At 37.4% G+C, this 23,059-nt stretch overlaps 1 protein-coding gene and 1 non-coding gene across 2 annotated transcripts in view; both read left to right on the top strand.

Moving 5' to 3' along the window:
- Positions 1–338: 338 nt before the first annotated feature.
- The window catches only part of SNX4 (sorting nexin 4), a 78,366-nt gene continuing 55,645 nt past the window's right edge, over positions 339–23,059 (top strand). The window contains exons 1-5 of the mRNA XM_028504633.2: positions 339–512; positions 14,106–14,227; positions 17,828–17,963; positions 18,041–18,190; positions 19,073–19,120. Of these exons, the coding sequence (XP_028360434.1) occupies positions 369–512; positions 14,106–14,227; positions 17,828–17,963; positions 18,041–18,190; positions 19,073–19,120 (600 nt within the window). The 5' untranslated portion in view covers positions 339–368. The remainder of the gene's footprint in view (positions 513–14,105; positions 14,228–17,827; positions 17,964–18,040; positions 18,191–19,072; positions 19,121–23,059) is intronic.
- LOC114491220 lies at positions 10,101–10,229 on the top strand. Its single transcript, XR_003684025.1, has one exon. It is a non-coding gene; the product is annotated as a small nucleolar RNA SNORA66 (small nucleolar RNA).

Genomic DNA, 23,059 nt, shown 5'->3' with positions numbered 1-23,059 from the left:
GCTTCCGTGTCTTTTGAGTTTCAAATTTTCTTTAGGTGATCACCAATCTGACTGGATCCAATACTTACTCTATTTTCACATTCCCCTTGCCTTTCTTGCTTGCTATCCCTCCATCAGTTCTTCCGGATTTCTAGGTCTCCTGGCTTAATAGTGACAACCTCCTTTGCAGGAGCAACTTCCACATTAGCCCCAGTCCCAACTCCAACCCGAACTCCAACCAGGGCGGGCCAGCCCTCGGGTCTCCGCCCCAACAAACACGTCCGAGCTGGGCGTGGCTGCGAAGAGGAGAGGGGGCGGGGCCCAGAGGGCGGGGCCTGCGGGAGCGGCGACGCAGGCGCACACTGGATTCGCCGGGCGGAGCTGCAGCCATGGAACCAGCAACCCCGGACCTCGGGCGGCTTTTGCAGCCGTCGCCGCTGGAGCCTCTAGGCCACACCGACGCTGGGCTGGAGGCTGTGGTCGATGAGGATGCGGAGGGGGTCCGAGACGAGGATGTTCCCGGCGACCAAACGGTGAGGAGAAGGGGTGGGGGAGACTGCCCGGCCTGTGTCTGGGCCTAGACGGGCTGGGCTAGGCTGGCGGGGGCGGGTCTGCTTGGCCCGGAGACCCGGCAGTGACCGGGAAGCGGGATGGGAAAGCTGGGCGGCTGGAACGGTAAGGGGCAGGCTCAGTGTAAAAAGGGGCCATAGGTAGGAGCGAGCGCCAGGTGCAGCGGCACCAAGCGAATTCCGGAGAGGGCAGCGGCGAGGGGAGCCGATCGTACCTGTGAGTGCGGTTCTGCGGGTGTGGAGGTCCGGGCTCCGAACTGTCCAGGCTGTGGCAGACCGCGGTTTTCAGAGGTCCGGGACCCCGAAGTCTGTACCTGAACAGGAACGCTGATGTTTCTGGCAGGGGGGTGTGCGGAGAAGATGGCTTAATGAAGGCACTGCGGGGTGTGGGCAGCCGCGGTTGAGAAAGAAGATAATGGGGGACTTGAACAAGTCTGGGGCGTTAAAGGTGGTTGGTTGGCGCCACAATCAGGGAATTGCAAGTGCTGGATTCAAGAAACGGTACAAGTTTAAGGAAAAAAAAAAACATTTAAAACTGCTTGTTTGGCTGAACTTTAATTTGTGGATCAGCAGTATTGTTCAGTGGAGACTTGTCGTAGATATCTCGTGAATCTTCTTTGTGAACCTCCTTTGGTAATTAGTGATTTTCATTTGCTTTAGGAAAAAAAGAAACTGTATCGTTTTACATTTGTAATTGTTTTCAGTCCAAAGTGTTTTCACTCATAATGCGTGATGGATAGACCAGGTTAAAAAGAAGCGTTTCTGAAACTCAGTCTAGTGCTGCACATCAGACAGCACCCTATCAATCAGTATGCGGATTGCTCTTTCATTTTGCCGCTTTTTTCCCCTGAAACTGGTGTTAGTGCTAATATAAAACTGCTTATGATGGATAAAGGAAAGTTAAACTTGTTTGCTGACTGTAGCTATGTAACCAGAAAGACTCTTAACTTTAAGTTTAGAGACAACATAGCCAGGAACTTCAACACAGAAATTGAAGGTTTTGTCTACTTGGGGAAATGTCGAGGTATATAGGGTAGCATGAAGATTTTTGGGGTGAATGTTAAGTTTTTATTGAATTTTCCCCTAAGCTCTAGAATTTTTTTTGTGAAGAGATCAGCATCTTAAATGTGACAAGTGTGTGCACTTTTGTGGTGCATAATTTGACTCGTAACATTATTTGCTTTTTGTGCAGCTATGTGACTTAGTTTTTCTGTTGTCTCTCTTTTAAAAAGTCATTGTGAAGTGTATAATTAATGCAGAGAAGTTTCCCACAAAATAATTATCAGATCCTTCGAAGCCAGTATATTCTGGGTTATGTCCACCCCCTGTACCACAGAGGTAACCAGTATTTGGAATTTTGTAGTAACAGTTCTCTTGCTTTACTTAATCTTTACCATATATATCTCTAAAGAATATATTGTTTAATTTTATTTGATTTTGAAATTTACATAAGTGGAGTAATTTTACTATGATTTTCTCTCTTTGCTTAGTATTATGATTTTGGAATTCATCCAAAATGTGACTTAGTTCGCTTATATTCATGGCTTTATAGTAAGCCATTTTATAGATATTCTGCAATTGATTTCTTTTTTCTTGGAGTTGTTACCAGGTTCTTGCTCTTTGTAAAGAATTACCACAACCATGAACTTCTTCCTATATATCTGTTGGTGCAAATGTATTAGAGTCTAATACAAATTTAGGAGTGGAATTTAGGATTGTAGGGTAGTAGCATGTTCAGCCTGTAGTAGATAGTGCCAAATTGTTTTCAAAGAGAATATACCAGTTTATACTCCCATCAGCAGTGCCTGATACTCTCTAGCTTCATCAATACTTAATATTTTCAGAGTTTAAAATATTTGTCAATCTTGCAGATATGTGTTAAAGCAATTTTAGGTTGTTGCAAAGGGTAAGAATCATATTTTTTGTTGGCTACATCATGAGTTTAATTTTGGTTATGATGATGAAAATTTTGGTGATTTTCTTTTTGTGAAAGCCTTTAGAAACTTAACTAGTATGAAGTTACAACTATAGTATAAAATCAAGTTATGTTAATTTAAAAGTAATTATAAATATCTCATTTAAAAAGCTCTCATATGTTCAGTTTAAGATGTTTGGAAATCCAAAGATGCCATCATAGAGTAGAGGCTGTAGTTATATGGAGGTTGTATAGGAAAATACTGATAAATTAGTATCAGTAGGAAAATAGGATAAATAAGTGTTTCAAGAGACTGTCTGTTAGTGACCAGACTTAGTAATTCATAGAGAACAAGCCATTTGGACAATATTTCAGAATTACCAGGAGTTTAAAGACACATACATTCATATACTCTGTACACTGTTCCCTCCTCCCCAAAAATTACCCAAACCCTCCTTAAAGGGTATATACTCCTTTTCCCTATTTCTGTCCCTTTTACTCCAGTTCCTCCCCAGTCAAGAAGTATTGCTATAGCTATCGCGACCTTGCTGCTGTTTACTGATAGGGATGTGGCCTGGGCATAAAGATAAGTTAGATTTATTCTTTGTGTGTGGTATTCACAGTAAGGCTGTACTCAAGGTCACTAGGTAGTCAGTGGGATGGCTGGGACTTGAGGTCAGGTCTGCCTGGCTTTGAAATTAGACTGCCCATTAAGCCATGTGGCTTCATTTAAAAAAAACAAAATTTAAAAATAGTTTTGTAAATTGCCCCAAAACTGTATTTAAAATTTTTAGTTTATATTAAGTTGTAATTTTAAAAAGATAAAAGGTTTGAATGGTGTGTTGATTTATCACACAGCTTTTTATCACAACACTATGCAGATAGTGTGAAAAGATGGCAAAGCCCTCACCTCATGAACCTTAATTTTTAACCCTGCAAATTTTGGACAGAGTAATTTGTACCAATTTCCCTACACCTACGGGTAGTGGAAGCAAGCACTGCCAAAGACTTGCAAGTTTCTTCTGGTTTTAAACATCAGTAGTCAGTATTCTAAATTCTGCTGTAAGCTCTTATTCTGTAGTCTCTTGTTTTTCTTTCTGTGAGTATGTTCAGTTCTCTTTCTTACCATTGTCTAATTAGAAGTCTCCTTTCTTTTCCTTTTGTACTTTTTCCATGTAAGGAAGAGTGCATGCTTTTTTTTTTTTTTTAACACGTATCTTTGATTCTATTTAAAGTAATTTAGAAAATGGAAAAATGAGAGAGGAATTCATTCTCCAAGAAAGTTGTAATTAGTCCTGGCAGAAGAAGGGAAGTGGCAAGGAAATAGAAGTAAGAATACTTCTTTTTTAGGTTGGAAGATTCCAGTTAGTTGGTAGTTAACAGTATTTACTCAGAGTAAGAACCACCGTCCAAGTGAATTTCTTAAAAGGAGAACTCTCTAGGCAGGGGAGTGGTGGTGGAGAGAGAGTGCTTGAGCAACTGGTAATTAGAAATTATTACAGCTCTGGCCAAGTATCTAAGTTGGTTAAAGCATTGTCTTGATAAGATACACCAAGGCTGTGGGTTCAGTCCCTGTCTGGGAGATACACCTCTCCCTCTCCTTTTTCTCTCACCCGCTTCGCTTGGCTTCGCTTCCCTCCCCTCCCCTCCCCTCCCCTCCCCTTCCCTTCCCTTCTCCTTTTCCTCTCTCTGTCTTTTCTAAAATTCAAACAAACAAACAAACTCCCAAACAGTTCCTGTACACAATTAGCATCTTCAGTGACTGGCTGCAGGGAACTGAACTGGGTAGGCTAGAACTGTAAGATTTGAGGCATTTGTGGGTGAGGATAACATAACAAAGTAAAAAATGTATAGTCATATTTATAGAATTTATCAGTTTAGCAGCTGATGATAAAATCATACACAAGTATGTTTTTATTTTTTTACCTTGGTAGCTCTCAGATATTTCTGTGACTCAGTACAAAATACAGTTTTACAACATAATCAGCATATACTTTCATAATTGTTGTTTCAGGAGACAACCATTACTTCATGCAATGCCCTGTGATATTTTTATATATTTTTTTCATTAAAAAAAATGTTGGCACAATGCACCAAATTCACTTTATGAATCATGAATGTGTTGTGATTCAGTTTGGAAAACTATTCTAATGTACATATTTTATTTAAAATGAAAATTAATGTTTTCTGAATAGCTATGCTATTTTACTTTATTTATTTATTTATTTATGTAGAGAGGAGAAGGGAGGAAGAAAGAGAGGGAGAGAAACATCAACGTGTGGTTGCACTTCATGCATCCCCAACTGAGGACCTGGCCTACAGGCCATTTATGTGCCCTGACTGGGAATCAAACCAGCAACCCTTTGGTTCTCAAGCCAGCACTCAGTCCACTGAGCCACACCAGCCAGGGCATGAATAGTTATGCTATTTTAAAAATATTTTTTAATAGATAAAAAGCACAAGAAAAAAGATCATGTATTATAACCCTATTTTTCTTTGGATAGTTCTCTGACCTTTTTCAGTAACATACAAGCATCACGCCTGGAAAAAAGATTCTAAGAAAGTTTACCAATATATCAATAGTGCTAGCACCGGGTTGTAGGATAAAGTGGCTTATATTTACTTAATTTTTTCCCATGTACTTTTGAATTTGTATACATTAAACATAATTTTTTATAATCAGAAAAATGTAAGGCTGCAAATAATAGGTGATACGTAATATTTGATCTCTTGCTACAGGCTAGACAACTTTTTTTTTAAGATTTTATTTATTTATTTTTAGAGAGGGAAGGGAGGGAGATAGTGAGAGAGAGAGAGAGAGAGAGAGAAACATCAATGTGCGGTTGCTGGGGGTCATGGCCTGCAATCCAGGCATGTACCCTGACTGGGAATTGAATCTGCGACACTTTGGTTCTCAGCCTGCGCTCAATCCACTGAGCTACACCAGCTGGGGCCGCTAGACAACTTTTAAAACTCTTTACATGCATTAACTCATCAAGTGCTCCCAACAACATTATGAGTTAGGTACTTTTAGCCTATTTTAGGGGTGAGGAAACGGAGGCAGAACACTAATTACACAGCTAATCTGTGGCAGAGATGGGATTCAAATTCTGCCAAGCTGGTTACTAATCTGAGGGAAAAACTGATCTTCTGATTACAAACTTAAGTATATTTTATTGATTATGCTGTTACAGTTGTCCCGTTGTTTTCCTTTTTTCCCCCTCTGCCCTGAACCCACTCTCCTGCCAGCATTCCCCCCCACTTTAGTTCATGTTTATGCATCGTACATATAAGTTCTTTGGCTTGTCCATTTCCTATACTACTCTTCACATCCCCCTGTCTATTTTGTACCCACCATTTATGCTTCTTATTTCCTGTACCTTTTCCCCCAATCTCCTCCCAGCCCACTGATAACTGTCCATGTGATCTCCATTTCTGTGATTCTGTTCCTGTTCTAGTTGTTTGCTTAGTTTGTTTTTCTTTTAGGTTTACTTGTTAATAGTTGTGAGTTTGTTGTCATTTTACTGTTCAAAATTTTGATCATCATTTTCTTAGATACGTCCCTTTAACATTTCATATCATAAGGGCTTGGTGATGATGAACTCCTTGAACTTGACCTTAACTGGAAAGCCCTTTATCTGACCTTCCTTCTAAATTATAGCTTTGCTGGATAGAGTGGTCTTGGATGTAGGTCCTTGCTTTTCGTGACTTGGAATACTTCTTTCCAGCCCCTTCTTTCCTGCAAGATTTCTTTTGAGAAATCAGCTGATAGCCTTACGAGAACTCTTTTGTGGGTAACTGTCTCCTATTCTCTTGCTGCTTTTAAGATTCTCTCCTTATCTTTCATCTTGAGTAATGCAGTTCTGATGTGCCTTGGTGTGTACTTCCTTGGGTCCAACTTCTTTGGAACTCTCTTGAGTTTCCTGAACTTCCTGGAGGTCTGTTTCCTTTGCCGAATTGGGGAAGTTCTCTTTCATTATTTTTTCAAATAAGTTTTTGATTTCTTGCTCTGATTCTTCTCCTTCTGGCATCCCTATGATTCAGATGTTGGAACATTTAAAGTTGTCCTGGAGGTTCCTAAGCCTCTCCCCAGTTTTTTGAATTCTTGTTTTTTCTTCTGTTTCAGGTGAGTATTTATTTCTTCCTTCTACTCCAAATCATTGATTTGAGTCCCGGTTTTCTTTCCTTCACTGTTGGTTCCCTGTATATTTTTCTTTATTTCAGTTTGCATAGCCTTCACTTTTTCCTCTATTTTGCGACCATACTCAACCATATCTGTGAGCATCCTGATTGCTAGTGTTTTGAACTCTACATCTGACAGGTTGGCTATCTCTTCATGGCTTAGTTCTGTTTTTGGAGCTTTGATCTGTTGTTTCATTTGGGCCATACTTTTTTGTCTCAGTGTGCCTGTTATGTAGTAAGGGGTGGAGCCTTAGGTTTTCAGCAGGCAGGGCAACCCACAACCCACTGTATTGTGGTGCTGTATGTGGGGGAGGGGTTAGAGAGGGAACAATGCCCATTGCTCTGCTGTCTGCTTGCTTTACATCACTTCCCTGCCATCCACAAGCAAATTGGGCCTTTCTGTTGCTGATTCCCAGGTGTGTGAGTTTGTGTAGGTTCTAGGACCCTGTGGGTCTCTCCAATGAACTCTCCTGTGAGGCTGGGAGTCTCCTGCTGCCGCTTCAACCCCCACAGGTTTTTACAGCCAGAGGTTTTGAGGCTTTCTATTCTCACGCTGGAACCCTGGGTTGCATGGTCTGTCTTGCTCCCCTGTTGTTCCTCCAGGTTTATCTGCACGCAAGTGTGGGACCACCCAGTCTTCCAGCTGTTACCTTGCTGGTATGCTCTCCACCCAGGCTGCCTGTCTCCACCCCTCCTACCAGTCTGGATGAATGTTTCTTCTTTAACTCCTTGGTTGTCAGACTTCCATACAGTTTGCTTTTCTGTCAGTTCTGGGGTTTTTTTGTTTTTAAATTTGTTTTTGTCCTCCTTTTGGTTGTACAAGGAGGCATAGTTTATCTACTTACTCCTCCATGTTGGCCAGAAGTCTTATATATATATATTTAAAGATTTTTTAAAAATTTATTTTTAGAGAGAGGGGAAGAGAGGGAGAGAAACATCATCAATCAGTACCTCTGCACACCCCCACCTGGAGACCTGGCCCACAACCCAGGCATATGCCCAGCCTGGGAATTGAACCAGCGACTGTTTGGTGCAGGCTGGCGCTCAGCCCACTGAGTCATGCCAACCAGGGCTTATTTATTTATTTTTAGAGAGAAGGGAGGGTAGGGAGAAAAAGGGAGAGCAGCACTGATCTGTTGTTCTTCGTTTGCACCCTGACCAGGGACTGAGTAGGAAGCTGCAACACAGGCATGTCCCCTGCCCGGAATCTAACTGGCGACCCTTCATTTTGCAGGATGATGTCCTACCACCTGAGCCACATGGGTCAGGGCATTTTTAGGTGATTTTATTTTGTCATTTTATAGTTACTTATTTTGGTTCCTGTTTTGGGTTATTTCCTTGGTTTTACCCTCTGTAATGACTTGGAAGGCCTGTGTCTTCATTTTTCTTCCCCAAAACATAACAGACAAATTATTTGTATAAATGTAATGACCATTGAAAGTTTTTTTTCCAAATCTCATTTATAGAAAATGTATATAGGCAGGTACATAGTACAAAGAACACTTTCCTCTTGAATTTGAGAGTAAGCTGCTATCATATTTCCTGATCTTTTCCCTGAAACTTTTAGCATTTCAAGGATAAATAAGGGTATTCTATATAACTACAAACTACCATCAAAATCAGGAAAGTGGCGTTGATAAATTGCTACTACCTAATCCTTTGTTAGGGTAAAAGGATCCAGTTTGGAGTAATGTATTGCATTTAGTTGTATTGTCTCTTTAGTTTATTCCCTTCTGGAAGAGTTTCTCAGTCTTTGCTCTTGTGACTTTCATCCCTTGAAGATTACAAACCAGTTATTTGTCCTTCAGTTTGGGTTTGCCTGGTGTTTTCTCATGATTAAACTCAGGCTTTGTATCTGTGACATCAATTGTGTTCTAATTGCATCTTATTAGTTCTCTCATGATTTGGATTTGTCCCAATACTTTGATTACTTTTTTTCTGGCAGCTTTCTCCAATATAAAGTTACTTTGTTTTTTTTTTGCAATCAGTATTTTGGGGGGGATATACTTTGAAATTGAAAATATCTTGTACTTATTTGTCTATGTCAGTATGGATTCATGGATTTTATTTTTTAAGAAGTTTACTAAGGTGTAATTTATATACCATAAAGTTCACTCATTGTAAGTATATAATTTAGTAATTTCTTAGTAGATTTGTGGAAATGTGCTACCACCACCATATCCCAGAGTCAGAACATTTCCATCATTTCCTCCAAAGTTCCTCATTTCCCTTTGTAGTTTATCCCCCCTCCCATCCCTTAGTCTTAGGCAACCACTTGGCTTTCTATATAAATATGTCTTTTGAGTTATTTCATAAAGATGGAATCATACAATTTGTTGTCTTTTGAGACTGCTTTCTTATACTTATCATTATGTTTTTGAGGTTCATCTGTATTATAGCATGTATTAGTTTCTTTTTATTACTGAATAGTTTTCTGTTGCATGGATATATTACATTTTGTTTATCTGTTCACCATTTTATGGATATTGGGTTTGTTTTTAGTCTTTAGCTATTAATATTATTGCTGTAGACATTCACATGCAAGCGTTTGTGGGGACATATGTTTACCTTTTTCGTGAGTTCGATTTGTAGACTTGTTGCATTATATGGTAAGTTTATGTTTAACTTTTTAAAAAACTGCCACTGTTTTTCAAAGTGGATGTACTATTTAACATTACCACCAGCAATGTATGAGGCTCACATTTCTCCACTTCCTTGTCAGTACTTGGAATTGTCTGTTTTTTTGATTATTGTCATTCTGATGGGTGTGAAATGGTTTAAATTTTCAATTCCCTAATGATTGATGGTGTTGAGTATTTTTTCATGTGCTTGTTGGCATTTGTGCATGTATTTTCTTTGGTGATATGTCTATTTTGATCTTTTATTCATTTTTAAAATTGTCTTACGAGTTGTTTAGATATTCTGGATACAAGTCTTTTTTATCAGGTAATATGATTTGCAGGTATCTCCCTCACCCATGGCTATTTTGTTTTTCTTTATGGTGTCTTTTGAAGCAAATTTTTTTTTTGGTAAAACTGTTTTTAGAGAGATGGGGTGGGGAGAGAGAGACATCAATTTGTTGTTCCACTTATTTATGCATTCATTGGTTGAGTCTTATTCCTTCCTAATGACTGACATTGTAGATACTCAAATATTTATGTAATGAATTAATAGTTTCTTATTGTTTCTTTTATCACTGTTATCTGCCTTATGCTTACTTTTACTGTCTTCACTGTTAGCAACATTTTAAAAACTTAGATTATATTCATTTTCACTCATTGAATTGGAAATAAGTAATTTCATCAGCTTTTTAAATATGTCCATCTTATACATTTATTTAGTCTTAACTAGTCAATTTAGTCTTAAGTCAGGTGGAAAGTGGTTATTCACAAACCAAGCATCTACATCTGGGACATTATCCCTCTGGATACGAATATAGTGCCACTCTTTTTTTTTTTAAGATTTTATTTATCTGCATGATGTTGCAGAAGTGAAGGGAACCAGGTTTGCTAAAGTAATTGTGGTGATAGAAATGTATTGACCTCAGAAGCTACTGAGGTGGTCCATTCTATCCTAGGATGGTGTTAAAAAAAGATTTTATTTATTTTTAGAGAGAGGGTAAAGGAGGGAGAAAGAGAAACAGCGATTGGTTGCCTCTCTCATGCATCCAGCTGGGGACCTAGCCTGCAAGCCAGGCATGTGCCCTGACCCGGAATCCAATCGGCATCCTTTCAGTTCGCAGGCTGGCACTCAGTCCACTGAGCCACACCAGCCAGGCTAGCATCACTCTTTCTTTAATGATATTCTTTACTCCGATGAGAAGTCTACTTTGAGTACATCTAAAATATTGTATCTGTCTTTAGAACATGTCCCTTGTTTCATCTTCCAGTCATCAAGTCAATCCATTTCTAAACCTGTTATATGTGTTCTTTTAATGGTTGTGAGGATCAGTTGAGTTATTTCTGATATTGATAGCATAAGCAATTTTTATATCATCTTTCAAACCCTACTGGTATTATGTGCTGTTCTGTAGTTTTTATGATAGCTGATTTTATTCTTTTTTTTTTTTTTTACTCTTTGTATAATTGGGTGGCATAACACTGTACATTCATGTCTCATATGTATTACCTTTTTGGCTGGGGATATAATTTGCTTTACCAGTCACATTCTTTCAGAATTCAAGGGATTTTTTAGTGGAGTAGAAGGTGGTAAATCAAAGTGATTTGTTTATATGTGTGTTTCAACCAATGAGGGCTCCATAATCCTGATGCGAGTGGTTTGTGCTTAACGTAATTTCTCAAGCTTTCTTTTATTTGAATGATTTCCTCTTCTTTCTCATATTTTATCTCTTAGTACATAAACATAAACTTATACTTTATAAAAATGCCTTGTGTGGTAACTGAGTGATTTGTTTTTGTTAACTAATAACAATTCCATTCCTTTGGGTTGGCTCTTTGTTTTCTGTGTTTTGTTTTCTTTTAGCATATGTACCTTCTCCATGTTTCAGTATCTGTGCCACTGAAGCGAGCACTCTTCTCCATTTTTCTTCACCATTTTCGGGGTACTTCCTTAGTATGTCATCTTCACTCATCATTGATTTAATTTTTTTACACTATCACGTAGCTTTTTCTGTTCTCACAATGCACAGCCTTAATTTTTTGTGTGAAGTAGCACCATGAATTTTACTGTATAGAGCTTTTTTTTAATATACCTTTTGGTGTATCCACCTTTTTACTTATAGCTCTTCTTCACAGACTGCCCACAATTTATCATATAGTACAGTGTTTTTAATTAAAGCCCACCTCTGAATTTTAGAATGAGCAAGGGAGGAAAAAACCCAGAGCACAGCACTTATCACATGGTGTCACTTTGTCTTGTTTAGATTTGGAGTTAACTTTGGGTATACTCAAGACCCTTCTTCAGCAGGCATACTTCCACAGATACAGCCTACGTACCACCAGTGGTGTCTTTGTTCTTTTTGGTTCTTTGATACTGACCTGGGGATGTTTAGTTTGGAAAAACAAAGGTATCTTTTTTTTTAAATATATTTTATTGACTATGCTATTACAGTTGTCCCATTTCCCCCCTTCATTCCCCTCCACCCTGTACACCCTGTCCCACCCATATCCCCCCCTTTAGTCACGTCCATGTGTCATACTTATAAGTTCTTTAGCTTCTACATTTCCCGTACTATTCTTACCCTCCCCCTGTCTATTTTCAACCTACAATCTATGCTACTTATTCTCTGTACCTTTTCCCCCTCTCTCCTTCTCCCACTCCCCTGTTGCTAACCCTCTATGGGATCTCCATTTCTGTGGTTCTGTTCCTGTTCTAGTTGTTTGCTTAGTTTCTTTTGGTTTTGCTTTAGGTGTGGTTGTTAAGAATTGTGAGTTTGCTGTCCTTTTACTATACATGTTTTTTCTTTATCTTCTTTTCTTAGATAAGTCCCTTTAACATTTCATAAAATAAGGGTTGGTGATGATGAACTCCTTTAACTTGACCTTATCTGAGAAGCACTTTATCTGTCCTTCCATTCTAAATGAAAGCTTTGCTGGATAGGGTAATCTGGGATATAGGTCCTTGTCTTTCATGACTTAGAATACTGCTTTCTAGCCCCTTCTTGCCTGTAAGGTCTCTTTTGAGAAATCAGCTGACAGTCTGATGGGAACTCTTTTGTAGGTAACTGTCCCCTTATCTCTTGCTGCTTCTAGGATTCTATCCTTCATTTTTACCTTGGCTAATGTAATGATGATGTGTCTTGGTGTGTTTCTTCTTGGGTCCAACTTCTTTGGGGTTCTCTGAGCTTCCTGGACTTCCTGGAAGTCTATTTCCTTTGCCAGAATGGGGAAGTTCTCCTTTATTATTTGTTCAAATAACTTTTCCACTTGTTGTGTTTCCTCTTCCCCTTCTGGTACCCCTATAATTCGGATGTTGGAACGTTTAAAGATGTTCTGGAGGTTCCTAAGCTTCTCCTCATTTTTTTGAATTCTTATTTCTCTACTCTTTCCTGTTTGGTGGTTTTTTTCTTCCTTCTGGTCCACTCTATTGTTTTGAGTCTCAGTTTCCTTCCCATCATTATTGGTTCTCCGTGCATCTTCCTTCATCTTTTATGGTAACCTGCATTTTTTCATTTAATTTGCGCCCAAAATCAAGCAATTCTGTGAGCTTCCTGATCACCAGTGTTTTGAACTGTGCATCTGATAGATTGGCTATCTCCTGGTCACTCAAAAGGATGAGTCCTGGGGCATTGATCTGTTCTTCTGTTTGAGACATGTGTGTGTGTGTGTGTGTCTCTCTCTCTCTGTTTTTTTGGTCTGGTCGTTCCTGTTACAGGGAGGGGTGGAGCCTTAGGTGTTCACCGAGGCTGAATGGGGAAGTTCTGGTGAGGCTGGGCACCCCATTTGCTAGATTGTGATGTTGTATGTGGGGGCAGGGGTGGGAGGGAACAATGGCGGTAGCTCCGTTCTCCTGGGACCTCAGTCCCTTCTCTGGGATGCCGGGTTGCGTACTCTGCCCTGGTCCACAATCGCCACCTCACTGGGTCCGCCAGCTGCCGCTTGTGTACTCAGGGTCCACCTGCTGGGACCTTGCGTGACCTAGATGCCTTACGCACTCCCTCCCAGTTGCCTTATGCGCCCAGTCGTCCCTGTTCTCTGAGGGGCGACCTGCACCTGGCTGCTCCTCTCCGCCCCTCCTACCCGTCTGGATGAACGGGTCTACTTCAACTTCTGGGCTGTCCGACTTCCATTCAGATAAATTCTCTGTCAGTTCTGGGTGTTATTCTGCCTCTAAATTGTTGTTGTTCTAATCTTGGTTGTGCGTGGAGGTATGGTGCGTCCACCTATGCCTCCATCTTGCTGGAAGTCCCAAAGGTGCCTTTTTTTAAAACCCTGCTGCTAACTCACAGTTGGAACCTGTTAACCACTGCCAAAAAGTTTTGGCAAAATGAAAGTTGAATATAAGATGACTCCTGCTTTTATAATTTTTAGGTGAAACTGCCTGCTGAAAATCTTACCTTTTGGCTTATGTATAGTGTTATATTTTTGAGAGAGATCTGAGTTTGGCAAAATAAAAAATTAGGTATCAATATTGATCATTCACCTTTATATAATGTGTTTTTAGATTTTTTTATGCATTTCTGTGTAGGTTTATTCTTGGTCATTTGTATGAAATGTCTATGTTTTATTTTCTATTATATTTCTATGTTTTAATAACTAAAACATAGAAACCTGTTCAAATAGCATCTGGTAAAGTTTATTGTACTATAGTATGCTGGTAGAGAGAGGCATATCATTTGCTGCTGTCATTAGCAAATCCCTAGCAACTTAAGAAATACAACAAACTAGCTTGAAATATATACCAGTAATGGATTTTATTGTAATAACTATTATAATAGAGGGTTTTTAAAATACCATCTTAATTTGTTTTCTTTTTTGGTTCTTCCATTTATTTTTGTCCAGATGACAGAAAATAATTTTTGGTTGAAGAAGATAGAAATTAGTGTTTCAGAAGCAGAAAAGCGAACTGGAAGAAATGCCATGAATATGCAGGAAACGTATACTGCTTACCTCATTGAAACAAGGTGAGTGATGAGAATTAGGCCCAGATTTAGATAGAAAAAACTTTGGTAGATATTGGTGTAAATTCTGTTGTATGACAGAATTGTTTACAAGTCATTGTCTTTTTAGGGATTCTGTGTGTGTGTGTTTTAACTTTTTAACAGGCAAAGTAAACAGTGTGTCTTTTATTATGGTACTCCTAGTAACTGTATTCTAATGTACTTGTTTTGGGGGGAGCAGGAATGTTAGTGAAATACTTTTGTTATCTAGAATATTACTTGACAGTTGCTTTGGTGGAATTCTTGGTGTTAGATACCACTTATGTGCCCCTGAGGTAAATGGAGTTGTTAACAAAGTCTAGCAGGAAAGAAAACAGTCAGGGTTTAGAAGAGTTGGGAGTTACAGAGAAGTTAACAGAAAAAATGGATTGAGACTGGAGCTTTAGACCTTGGGGTAAAATGCAAAAGACAAAGTAAATCATAGAGTAAGAAATCAAAACTCACCAGAAAAGTTCTTTTATATCAGAAGGAAAAGTTAAAGGAATTAGATTGTTTCGTCTACAGCAAGACAAGGGAAGACTCAATTCATTTTGCCCATTATAAACAGTTTACATAAAGTCTATACTGACTAGTTCTTTTCTTTCTGCAGACTGAGCAGAAATACTTCCAATTAAAACAGATATGAGAGAAATTTTTGATAGCTAGTAAAGTAAAATGATAAAACTATCAGACCTAGTTGATAAAGTGTTATAACCATGTTTTAGTCTGAATACATTTTTAAGAAAAAATTTTAAACCCTCTATTTTCTTAGGCTTTACCAAAAGTCACCAAACTTAAGACTTAACCCTGTAACATTTCAAGGCTGTCTCCAAATTTGTGGTTCTACCCAAAATGAAAGTTAAAATCTTGCTAAAACTTATTTAATATGCAGACAGTTCTGAAAACCCTCTTTGCAATTATGGTTTCTTTTCTCCACCAAAATAGAGAAAAAAAGAGAAAAAAGACAAAGGGAAGAAAAAAGAATCTTCCAAAAACAAGAAATTTGTGTGCAATAGAAATTTTAGGAAAGCAGAGAGGTAAGGTGGATCTTTTTAAAATTAGGTCATTTTGTAACATAGGCAAAAGAGATTTTTAAGACGATTATGAAAAAATCATGGTCCCATGGAGGGTTCATGTGTGCATTTGGTTAAATTAGCCACTTAAAAAAACATACTTTAGAAATTAGTGTTTTTAAAATTAAAAAGGACCTTTTTAGTATGCCTATTTCTTTACCTAGTCCAGCAATGAAATTAGCTGTCGATTACTTTTACTGGTAGAAGAGTGTCTTGATTAGAATAATTTAGGATAATTTGTAGTTGTTTACTCTTAACTTTGAAATGAATAGAATATCATAATTTGAGACTGGAGGTTAGAAGCAACCATACTTTGTGTAGTAGAGCAAGACACTGAATACATATGTAAGTAGGCCATCAGTAATTGTGTGGTACACAAAAGAAAATGATTATTGAGTTGACTTTCATAATTGTATTTCATTACAAATTGGTTTTAAAACTGTTTCTTACAATTTAAAATACATATGAATCACTTGAAGAATTTGTTAAGCTATAGGGTTTTGGGTGGGGTCCAGAAATTCACATTTTTAAACCAGGGCTACAACTGTTTTCAGACAGTTGGTTGGGCTATGAACCATGCTTTTGATTATATTTTAAAGTACAGAGGCTTTACATTTTTTTTAAAGATTTTATTTATTTATTTTTAGACAGAGAGGAAGGGAGGGAGAAAGAAAAGAAGAGAAACATCAGTGTGTGCCCCCTACTGGGGACCTGTCCTGCTACCCAGGCATGTGCCCTGACTGGGAATTGAAGCAGCAGCCCTTGGGTTTGCAGGCCAGCGCTCAACCATTGAGCCACATCAGCCAGGGCAGCTTTACATTTTTAAGACAGTCAAATTTATGTCTTTCTTTTTCTTTATAATTTGTGTTTTCCCTATTTTAAGAAATTCTTAACCTATCCTATATATAGATACCCTCTTTGAGAATTGCTGTTTTTTTTTTTAAGATTTTATTTATTTTTAGAGAGGGAAGGGAGGGAGGGAGGGGGGCGGGGAGAGAGAGAGAGAGAGAGAGAGAGAGAGAGAGAGAGAGAGGGAGGGAGAGAGGGAGAGAGGGAGAGGGAGAGAGAGAGAGAGAGAGAGAGAGAGAAACATCAATGTGCGGTTGCTGGGGGTTATGGCCTGCAACCCAGGAATGTACCCTGGCTGGGAATCGAACCTGGGACACTTTGGTTCCCAGCCTGCGCTCAATCCACTGAGCTACGCCAGCTAGGGTGAGAATTGCTGTTTTGAATAGACTCTTATAACAACTATACCTCTAAGGTTAATTTACCTTCAATAACTACAGAGCCCTCTAAGTTCTTAATCATGTGGATTCTTTCTTTAATTTAATGTTATGCAGATAATCTTGAATAATATAAATATTATTTCATCTGTTTATTAACTAAAAGTTGAACTTTTATCATATGGCTTACCTACTACTAAGGCTCTTTGGATATAAGTAGGAAACCCACTTAACAATTGCCAATAATGTTATAGTTTAGTAGGCTAAAATTAAGGCTAATGTCACTGGCTTTTTAAAATTACTCCACAGACATTTTGTGTTTTCTTGTCATGGAATATGAACCCTTTTTAAAATAGATAAGAATATGTCCTTTTTAGAATAGGTAAGGATGCCTCCATGGCTTAGGAGGTAGTATGATATTACTTAATTCTTCCAGTAATTTGTAAAGTGGCATTATTGATACTATCTACTTTATTATTTTTTAAAGATTTTATTTATTTATTTTTAGAGAGAGGGAAAGAGAGGGAGAGAAACATCAATGTGTTCCTCAACTGGGAACCTGGCCTGCAGCCCAGGCATGTGTCCTGACTGGAAATCCAACTGGTGACCCTTTCTTTGGTTTGCAGGCTGGCACTCAATCCACTGAGCCACAGCAGCCAGGGCCTATCTATTTTATTTTGAGTGTCATATTAAATGTTGCACATAAAACCAATTATGTGCTATTAAATATTTGTTAGTCAAATGAAAATCTTTTCTATTTATTCATAATATTGAATTGAGATTTTTGCAGTGTCTTGGTCTTCGGCATGAATATTGTTCTCATTGCATCAGAACTGCAGTTACAAATACTTTTTATTTAATGATATAACAGCTAAGCAGATTTTACCATATTGTAAAATCAGTTATACATTACTTGAATACATTGAGGCTTTTAGAGTGTCCCTAATATGACTATTTCTCTTGAGTCCAGTAGGTTGCCTATAACAGAAGAATGTAAGAGAAGGAAGGTGGTTGGGAGTGAGGGCTTTGGAAACAAATGGGTCTGAAGGCTGTGCCCATACATTGTTGTGATTGTAGGAGAAACATATATTGTGCAGCTGCTTCCTCACCTGTAAAATGGGGACAGTAATCCATGCCTCACATGGTTGTAAATAAAAGAGTACATGAAAATTTCTTTACTCAGTGCCTGGTTCATAAGCATTTAGTAAATGGAGTTAGAAAATTTAAAGGTGGTTGTGTGCATGTATTTATATTTAAAAAAATAGCAAGCTCATTCTATTTCTTTTCAGGTCAGTTGAACATATTGATGGTCCGAGTGTCCTAACAGATTCACTGTGGAGGCGATATAGTGAATTTGAGTTGTTGAGAAACTACCTTTTAGTTTACTATCCTCATGTCGTTGTGCCACCTCTACCAGAAAAAAGGGTAAGAAGTGAAATGGCAGTACAGTTACAAAGTATTTAACATTGAGGCTATTCTTCATGATTGTTTTGTTTACCTAGGCAGAATTTGTTTGGCATAAACTCTCTGCTGACAACATGGACCCGGATTTTGTGGAAAGACGACGAATTGGTTTAGAAAACTTCCTCTTGAGGATTGCTTCACATCCCATCCTTTGTAGAGACAAAATCTTCTATTTGTTTTTAACACAGGTATTTTTCTTTTATTTAGTCTTTTTAAAAATTCATTTGACTTGGGATTTTTTAAATTTTAAATTGTGAAATGCTTTTTTTTTTAGCTTAAAAATATTTTAATCACAGTTGACACACAGTATTAGTTTTGGGTGGACAATATAGTGATTAGAGATTTATGTAACTTATGAAGTGATCACCCTGTTAAAGTCTAGTTGGAATGCTTAATCATCTTTTTTTAAGTTACTTGTGTAGGTAGCTAAAGCTTCTTATTTTTTTAAAAGATTTTATTTATTTATTTCTAGAGAGAGGGAAAGGGAGGGAGAAAAAGGGAGAGCAACATCTGTGTGTGAGAGAAACACCAATTGGTTGCCTCTTGTACAAATCCCAGCCAGGGACCTGGCTGGCAACCCAGGTATGTGCCCTGAGGAATTGAACTGGTGATGGTGATGGTGACCCCTAGCTTTACAGGACAACGCTCAACCAACTGAGCCATGCCAGTCACAGTTGGAATGCTTATTCTTAAGGATCATTTTGGAGCAGCTTTGTTAATTTGTATGCATTTTGTTTGTTTTAAAATTGAAAATTATTGGTTATATCATTCTTTTGGCTAACATTTTTATACTGTAAGATAGTAAAGACAATGCTTTTTGGTATTACTTAATGATATCAAAGTTAGGCTTTAGTTTTTTGAAGCTCAGATTGTAAAACCTTGGGTTCATCTTTTGGTAATCTTTTGGAATTTGGATTGAATGTTTAATTTTGAAGTGAAAAAAATTATTTTTTTAAACCTTTCTCTTTCATCTCCCCTGAAAGAATAACAGAATGATAGTTATTTTCTTTAATTTGAAATATCCTTTATGTTGTTTTATTTTGCAATGATTTCTAAAATTTAATTTTTAGGAAGGCAACTGGAAGGAAACTGTTTATGAAACTGGATTTCAGCTGAAGGTAAGAATACTTGTATGAAATAATTTGCCATGTTCCTTTACAATTGCCAGAATAGTGCCATATATTTAGTGGGTACTTGGTATTTATTGAATGAATGAATTTGGAAATAGGCTTTGTATCTAATGATATCATTAGTAAGGTTTTCAAGGAAACACTACAATTTAATTTTGATTTGTGTAATTTTAGTTACTAGTGAGACTATAATGGGCATATTATAGTCTCATTTATGAGACTATAGCCTCATAAACTCATTTATGAGTTTAATAGGAAAGAACATTTTGAAGCAGTAATTTAGATACAAACTGTAGATTTTTCCTACAGTATACTCGTATTATACTTTGCATCTTTTTTTTTTTTTATCCCTTTGTCCTTTTATAACTGCCACTTGCAGTGGTACCCTGGTAATTGCTCACTGTTTATCAGGGATGAAAGACATTTCTGAAGAGTTGAGCTTAGGTTTTCCAATCATAGTAAACTAAATGATGAGCCATCAGTCATGCTCCTTTTTCCTCCTGGGACATAGTGGCCAGTTTTGAGTGGGCATAGGAGTCATTTTGAATTAATTAGCATCTCTTAGTGAAATTGGCTTATTTAGTTTTTGTACAACATTTCATATTTAGTCATTAGAATTAGTATTTGGGAATGAAATTGTTACCTAAACAATGAAGAGCATAATGGTGGTAAGATGGCTACCCTGACTCCACTGTGCTCTCCCTGTTGTCCACCAAAGTAATCTAGCAGTGGTTCTTGCAAATTTTTGAAAGTGTTCATCTCTTGTATAAATTAAGTAAGTAGAAAAATCTATAAATCGATATAATATATAACTTGATAAGGGATTCAGATGATAATATAGTAGCAAAAGTTCAGTAGGTCTAAGCAACAAGAACAAAATGCCTTTATCAGTAATTATAAAAATACTCCCTAGAGATTTTATACATTGGTACATAGGTATTTGAAACTTAGCACAAAAAAACTATGAAGGGAAATTTTTTTCTACACAGATAATATAATCAAGTAGTTAATTCTATTGTAAACTGATTATAATTTTTAAATATTTTGTTGGCAGATGCCCTCAAAAAATGAAATTTTCTTGGCTGTAACATACTACTTTATGGCACTCAGAAAGGATATTAGAATTTTAGTTTATAAAGGGATTTCAAATAACTCTAAACTTTTAAAAATTATATGTATTTTAATAAGGTTTTCTGAGAACTACTGTAAAGTATGGTAGGAGCTAATAAGGAAAAGAGCAAACTAAAATATATTTGTTTTTAGTGACATCTCTTCATATAATAGAAAATTTTTAAAAATTTAGTTATTGATTCAGTTATTAGTTTAGTAACTAGTTATCAGTTGTTTGTTCTTAAACCCAGTTTTAGCCATAACTTTGGTAACTTTGAGAAAACTCCCAAATTTCTCCATCCCTGTAGACTATGCTGTGTGCAGAGTGGTTTGAATCTTGTGTGTAGGTCCAATTTAAGAGTCCCGACACATTGTATTTGGCTAGCCTTATGATAAAACCTTGGTTTTACTTGCATAAGGCCTTTGAAAAGTAATCATACTTAACATACAATATTGGTAATTTTAAAAGTCAGACTTAATGAAATGGACCAGAAATAAAATGTATGGAAAGAACTTGGAAACCCACTTGTCTTGCTGTATTCCTTATTTTGGTGTGGCTATTGCTTGTTTTAAGTCCTTCCTTTCATGAAGGAAATGAGATGTTTTTGGACCACCTCAAACACATATGTACATGCATGAATACATGTGTGTGTGATACTGTCACACACAGTATCTGATTATCTAATTTGATCACAGTTGAAAGCTGAGATTTAAACAAAACTGCCTTCTGAAATGTCCAGATGGATGTAAGATGGCTTAGTACTAATAGAAATACTTTAGTCCTTTCAGATACGACCCGCTTCATGTTATTATAATTATTTAAACAAACTTGGCTATCTAATTTCTAGGCTACAAGATATTAGAAGAAAACTTAAAAGGCCTAAAAGTGAGTAATACCACTGGATGTAGGCACACTAACAGTGAAAATTGACAACTGAGTCTCCCAGCAAAGGAGGATAGCGGCAGAATGGGTGCCTTTGGCATGGGTCCAAATCCATGTTCGTGGGGGTCACTTCCAGGGCTTCACTGGACACCATAGGGTTAAGTATTAGTTGTTTATAGTGGCTACCTTGAGGCCACAAGAAACGGTTGAATTATGCTTGCTGTGTACTCATAATTCAGTGTTTCTTCCTTTTATTTTTAGCTTGCTAGTTTTTTTTTGTTATTTTCACTTTTAAATACAGTGTTTCTCAATTTCTTGAGATTGTTAAAAATACTGAATCCTAGAATTTATCTCATACATATTGATCCACTAGCCAAAAAATTAACAGCCACTGTTACAAGGTGATAGATAAAAATATTTTGGGGGAGCCCTGGCTGGTATGGCTCAGTGGATTGAGTGCTGACCTGTGAACCAAAGGGTTGCTGGTTTGATTCCCACTCAGGGCACAGGCTTGGGTTGCAGGCCAGGTCCCCAGTAAGGGGCATGCAATAGGCAACCATACACTGATGTTTCTCTCGGCCTCTTTCTCTCTCCTTTCCCCTCTCTCTAAAAATAAGTAAATAAAAAAAATATTTTAGGGGAGATAATTTTAAATGAATGTCAAAAATGGTAAACAACGAAAAATGTTTTTTTAGAACCTAAAGTAGTATCTTATCTGAGTAAAATTGGCATTATAATTGTTTACTCTGTGCTACAAAGCACTGTACTAAAATATACTGGTTTTTTTATTTGTTTGTTTTTACAAAGTATTGCCTCAGTACCTTTGAGGTTAGTTCAGTATTAGTCTCATTTTTTTAAATGAAGAACCCTGGAAAGTGACTTGCCCAGCGTCACATGGTTGTAAGTGATGGAGTCTGTATCCAACTCTCGGTCTAATTCGGATCTCTTCTTTTTTTTTTTTTTTTTTTTAAAGATTTTATTTATTTATTTTTAGAGAGAGGGAAAGAAGGGAGAAAGAGAGGGAGACAAACATTAGTGTGTGGTTGCCTTTCATGCACCCCCCACAGGGAACCTGGCCTGCAATCCAGGCATGTGCCCTGACGGGGAATCGAACCAGCAACACTTTGATTCATAGGCCGGCACTCAGTCCACTGAGCCACACCAGCCAGGGCAGATCTCTTCTTAATTACCATCCCATATTACCTCTCTTTTCAGTTATTAGTTATATAATTAACATGTGTAAAAATAGTTGGTAAAGAAAGTGTCGGAAACCTTTTTATTGAAAATGAGATCATTCTGAATCCGACCAAATGTTTATATTGTCATAATATTTGGCTATTAGGTTGTCATCCTCAAATTGAAATATCAACTCAGTTTTCTTTTTTTCAGATGATTAATTTCTACTTTGGGCCTACTAGATTAATACTATCTGAAATCTTTTTAAAGTAAATGTTATACCCAGCAAGATAATTATAAAAATTTAGTTTCTTTTTATCTGTGCTCTATTCAAAATAAACATGAGCAACAGACCTTTTTATTACTGCTGTATATTGGCTTTCCCTTTTTAAAAAATAATTATGTAATAATTTAGTGAATTCAATTCAGAGTTTATCTGTAGAGTAATGGACATATAAACTAATTACTTTAATATTTTTCCTCTTTTCTAAATTTATTTATTTTTATATTTTATTGATTATGCCATTACAGTTGTCCCATTTTCCCCCTTCGCTCCCCTCCACCTCCCCTCCTACCCACATTCCCCCCCTTTAGTTCATGTCCATGTGTCATAAGTTCTTTAGCTTCTACCTTTCCCATACTATTCTTGCCCTCCCCCTATTTTCTACCTATTGTTTATGCTACTTATTCTCTATATCTTTTCCCCCTCTCTCCTCCTCTCACTTCCCTGTTGCTAACCCTCCATGTGCCCTCCATTT

This window comes from Phyllostomus discolor, chromosome 2 (genome assembly GCF_004126475.2).
Source record: "Phyllostomus discolor isolate MPI-MPIP mPhyDis1 chromosome 2, mPhyDis1.pri.v3, whole genome shotgun sequence".
Lineage (NCBI taxonomy): Eukaryota > Metazoa > Chordata > Mammalia > Chiroptera > Phyllostomidae > Phyllostomus > Phyllostomus discolor.
The sequence above is the reverse complement of the archived record's forward strand: the minus strand, read 5'-3'. Positions and strand labels throughout refer to the sequence as shown.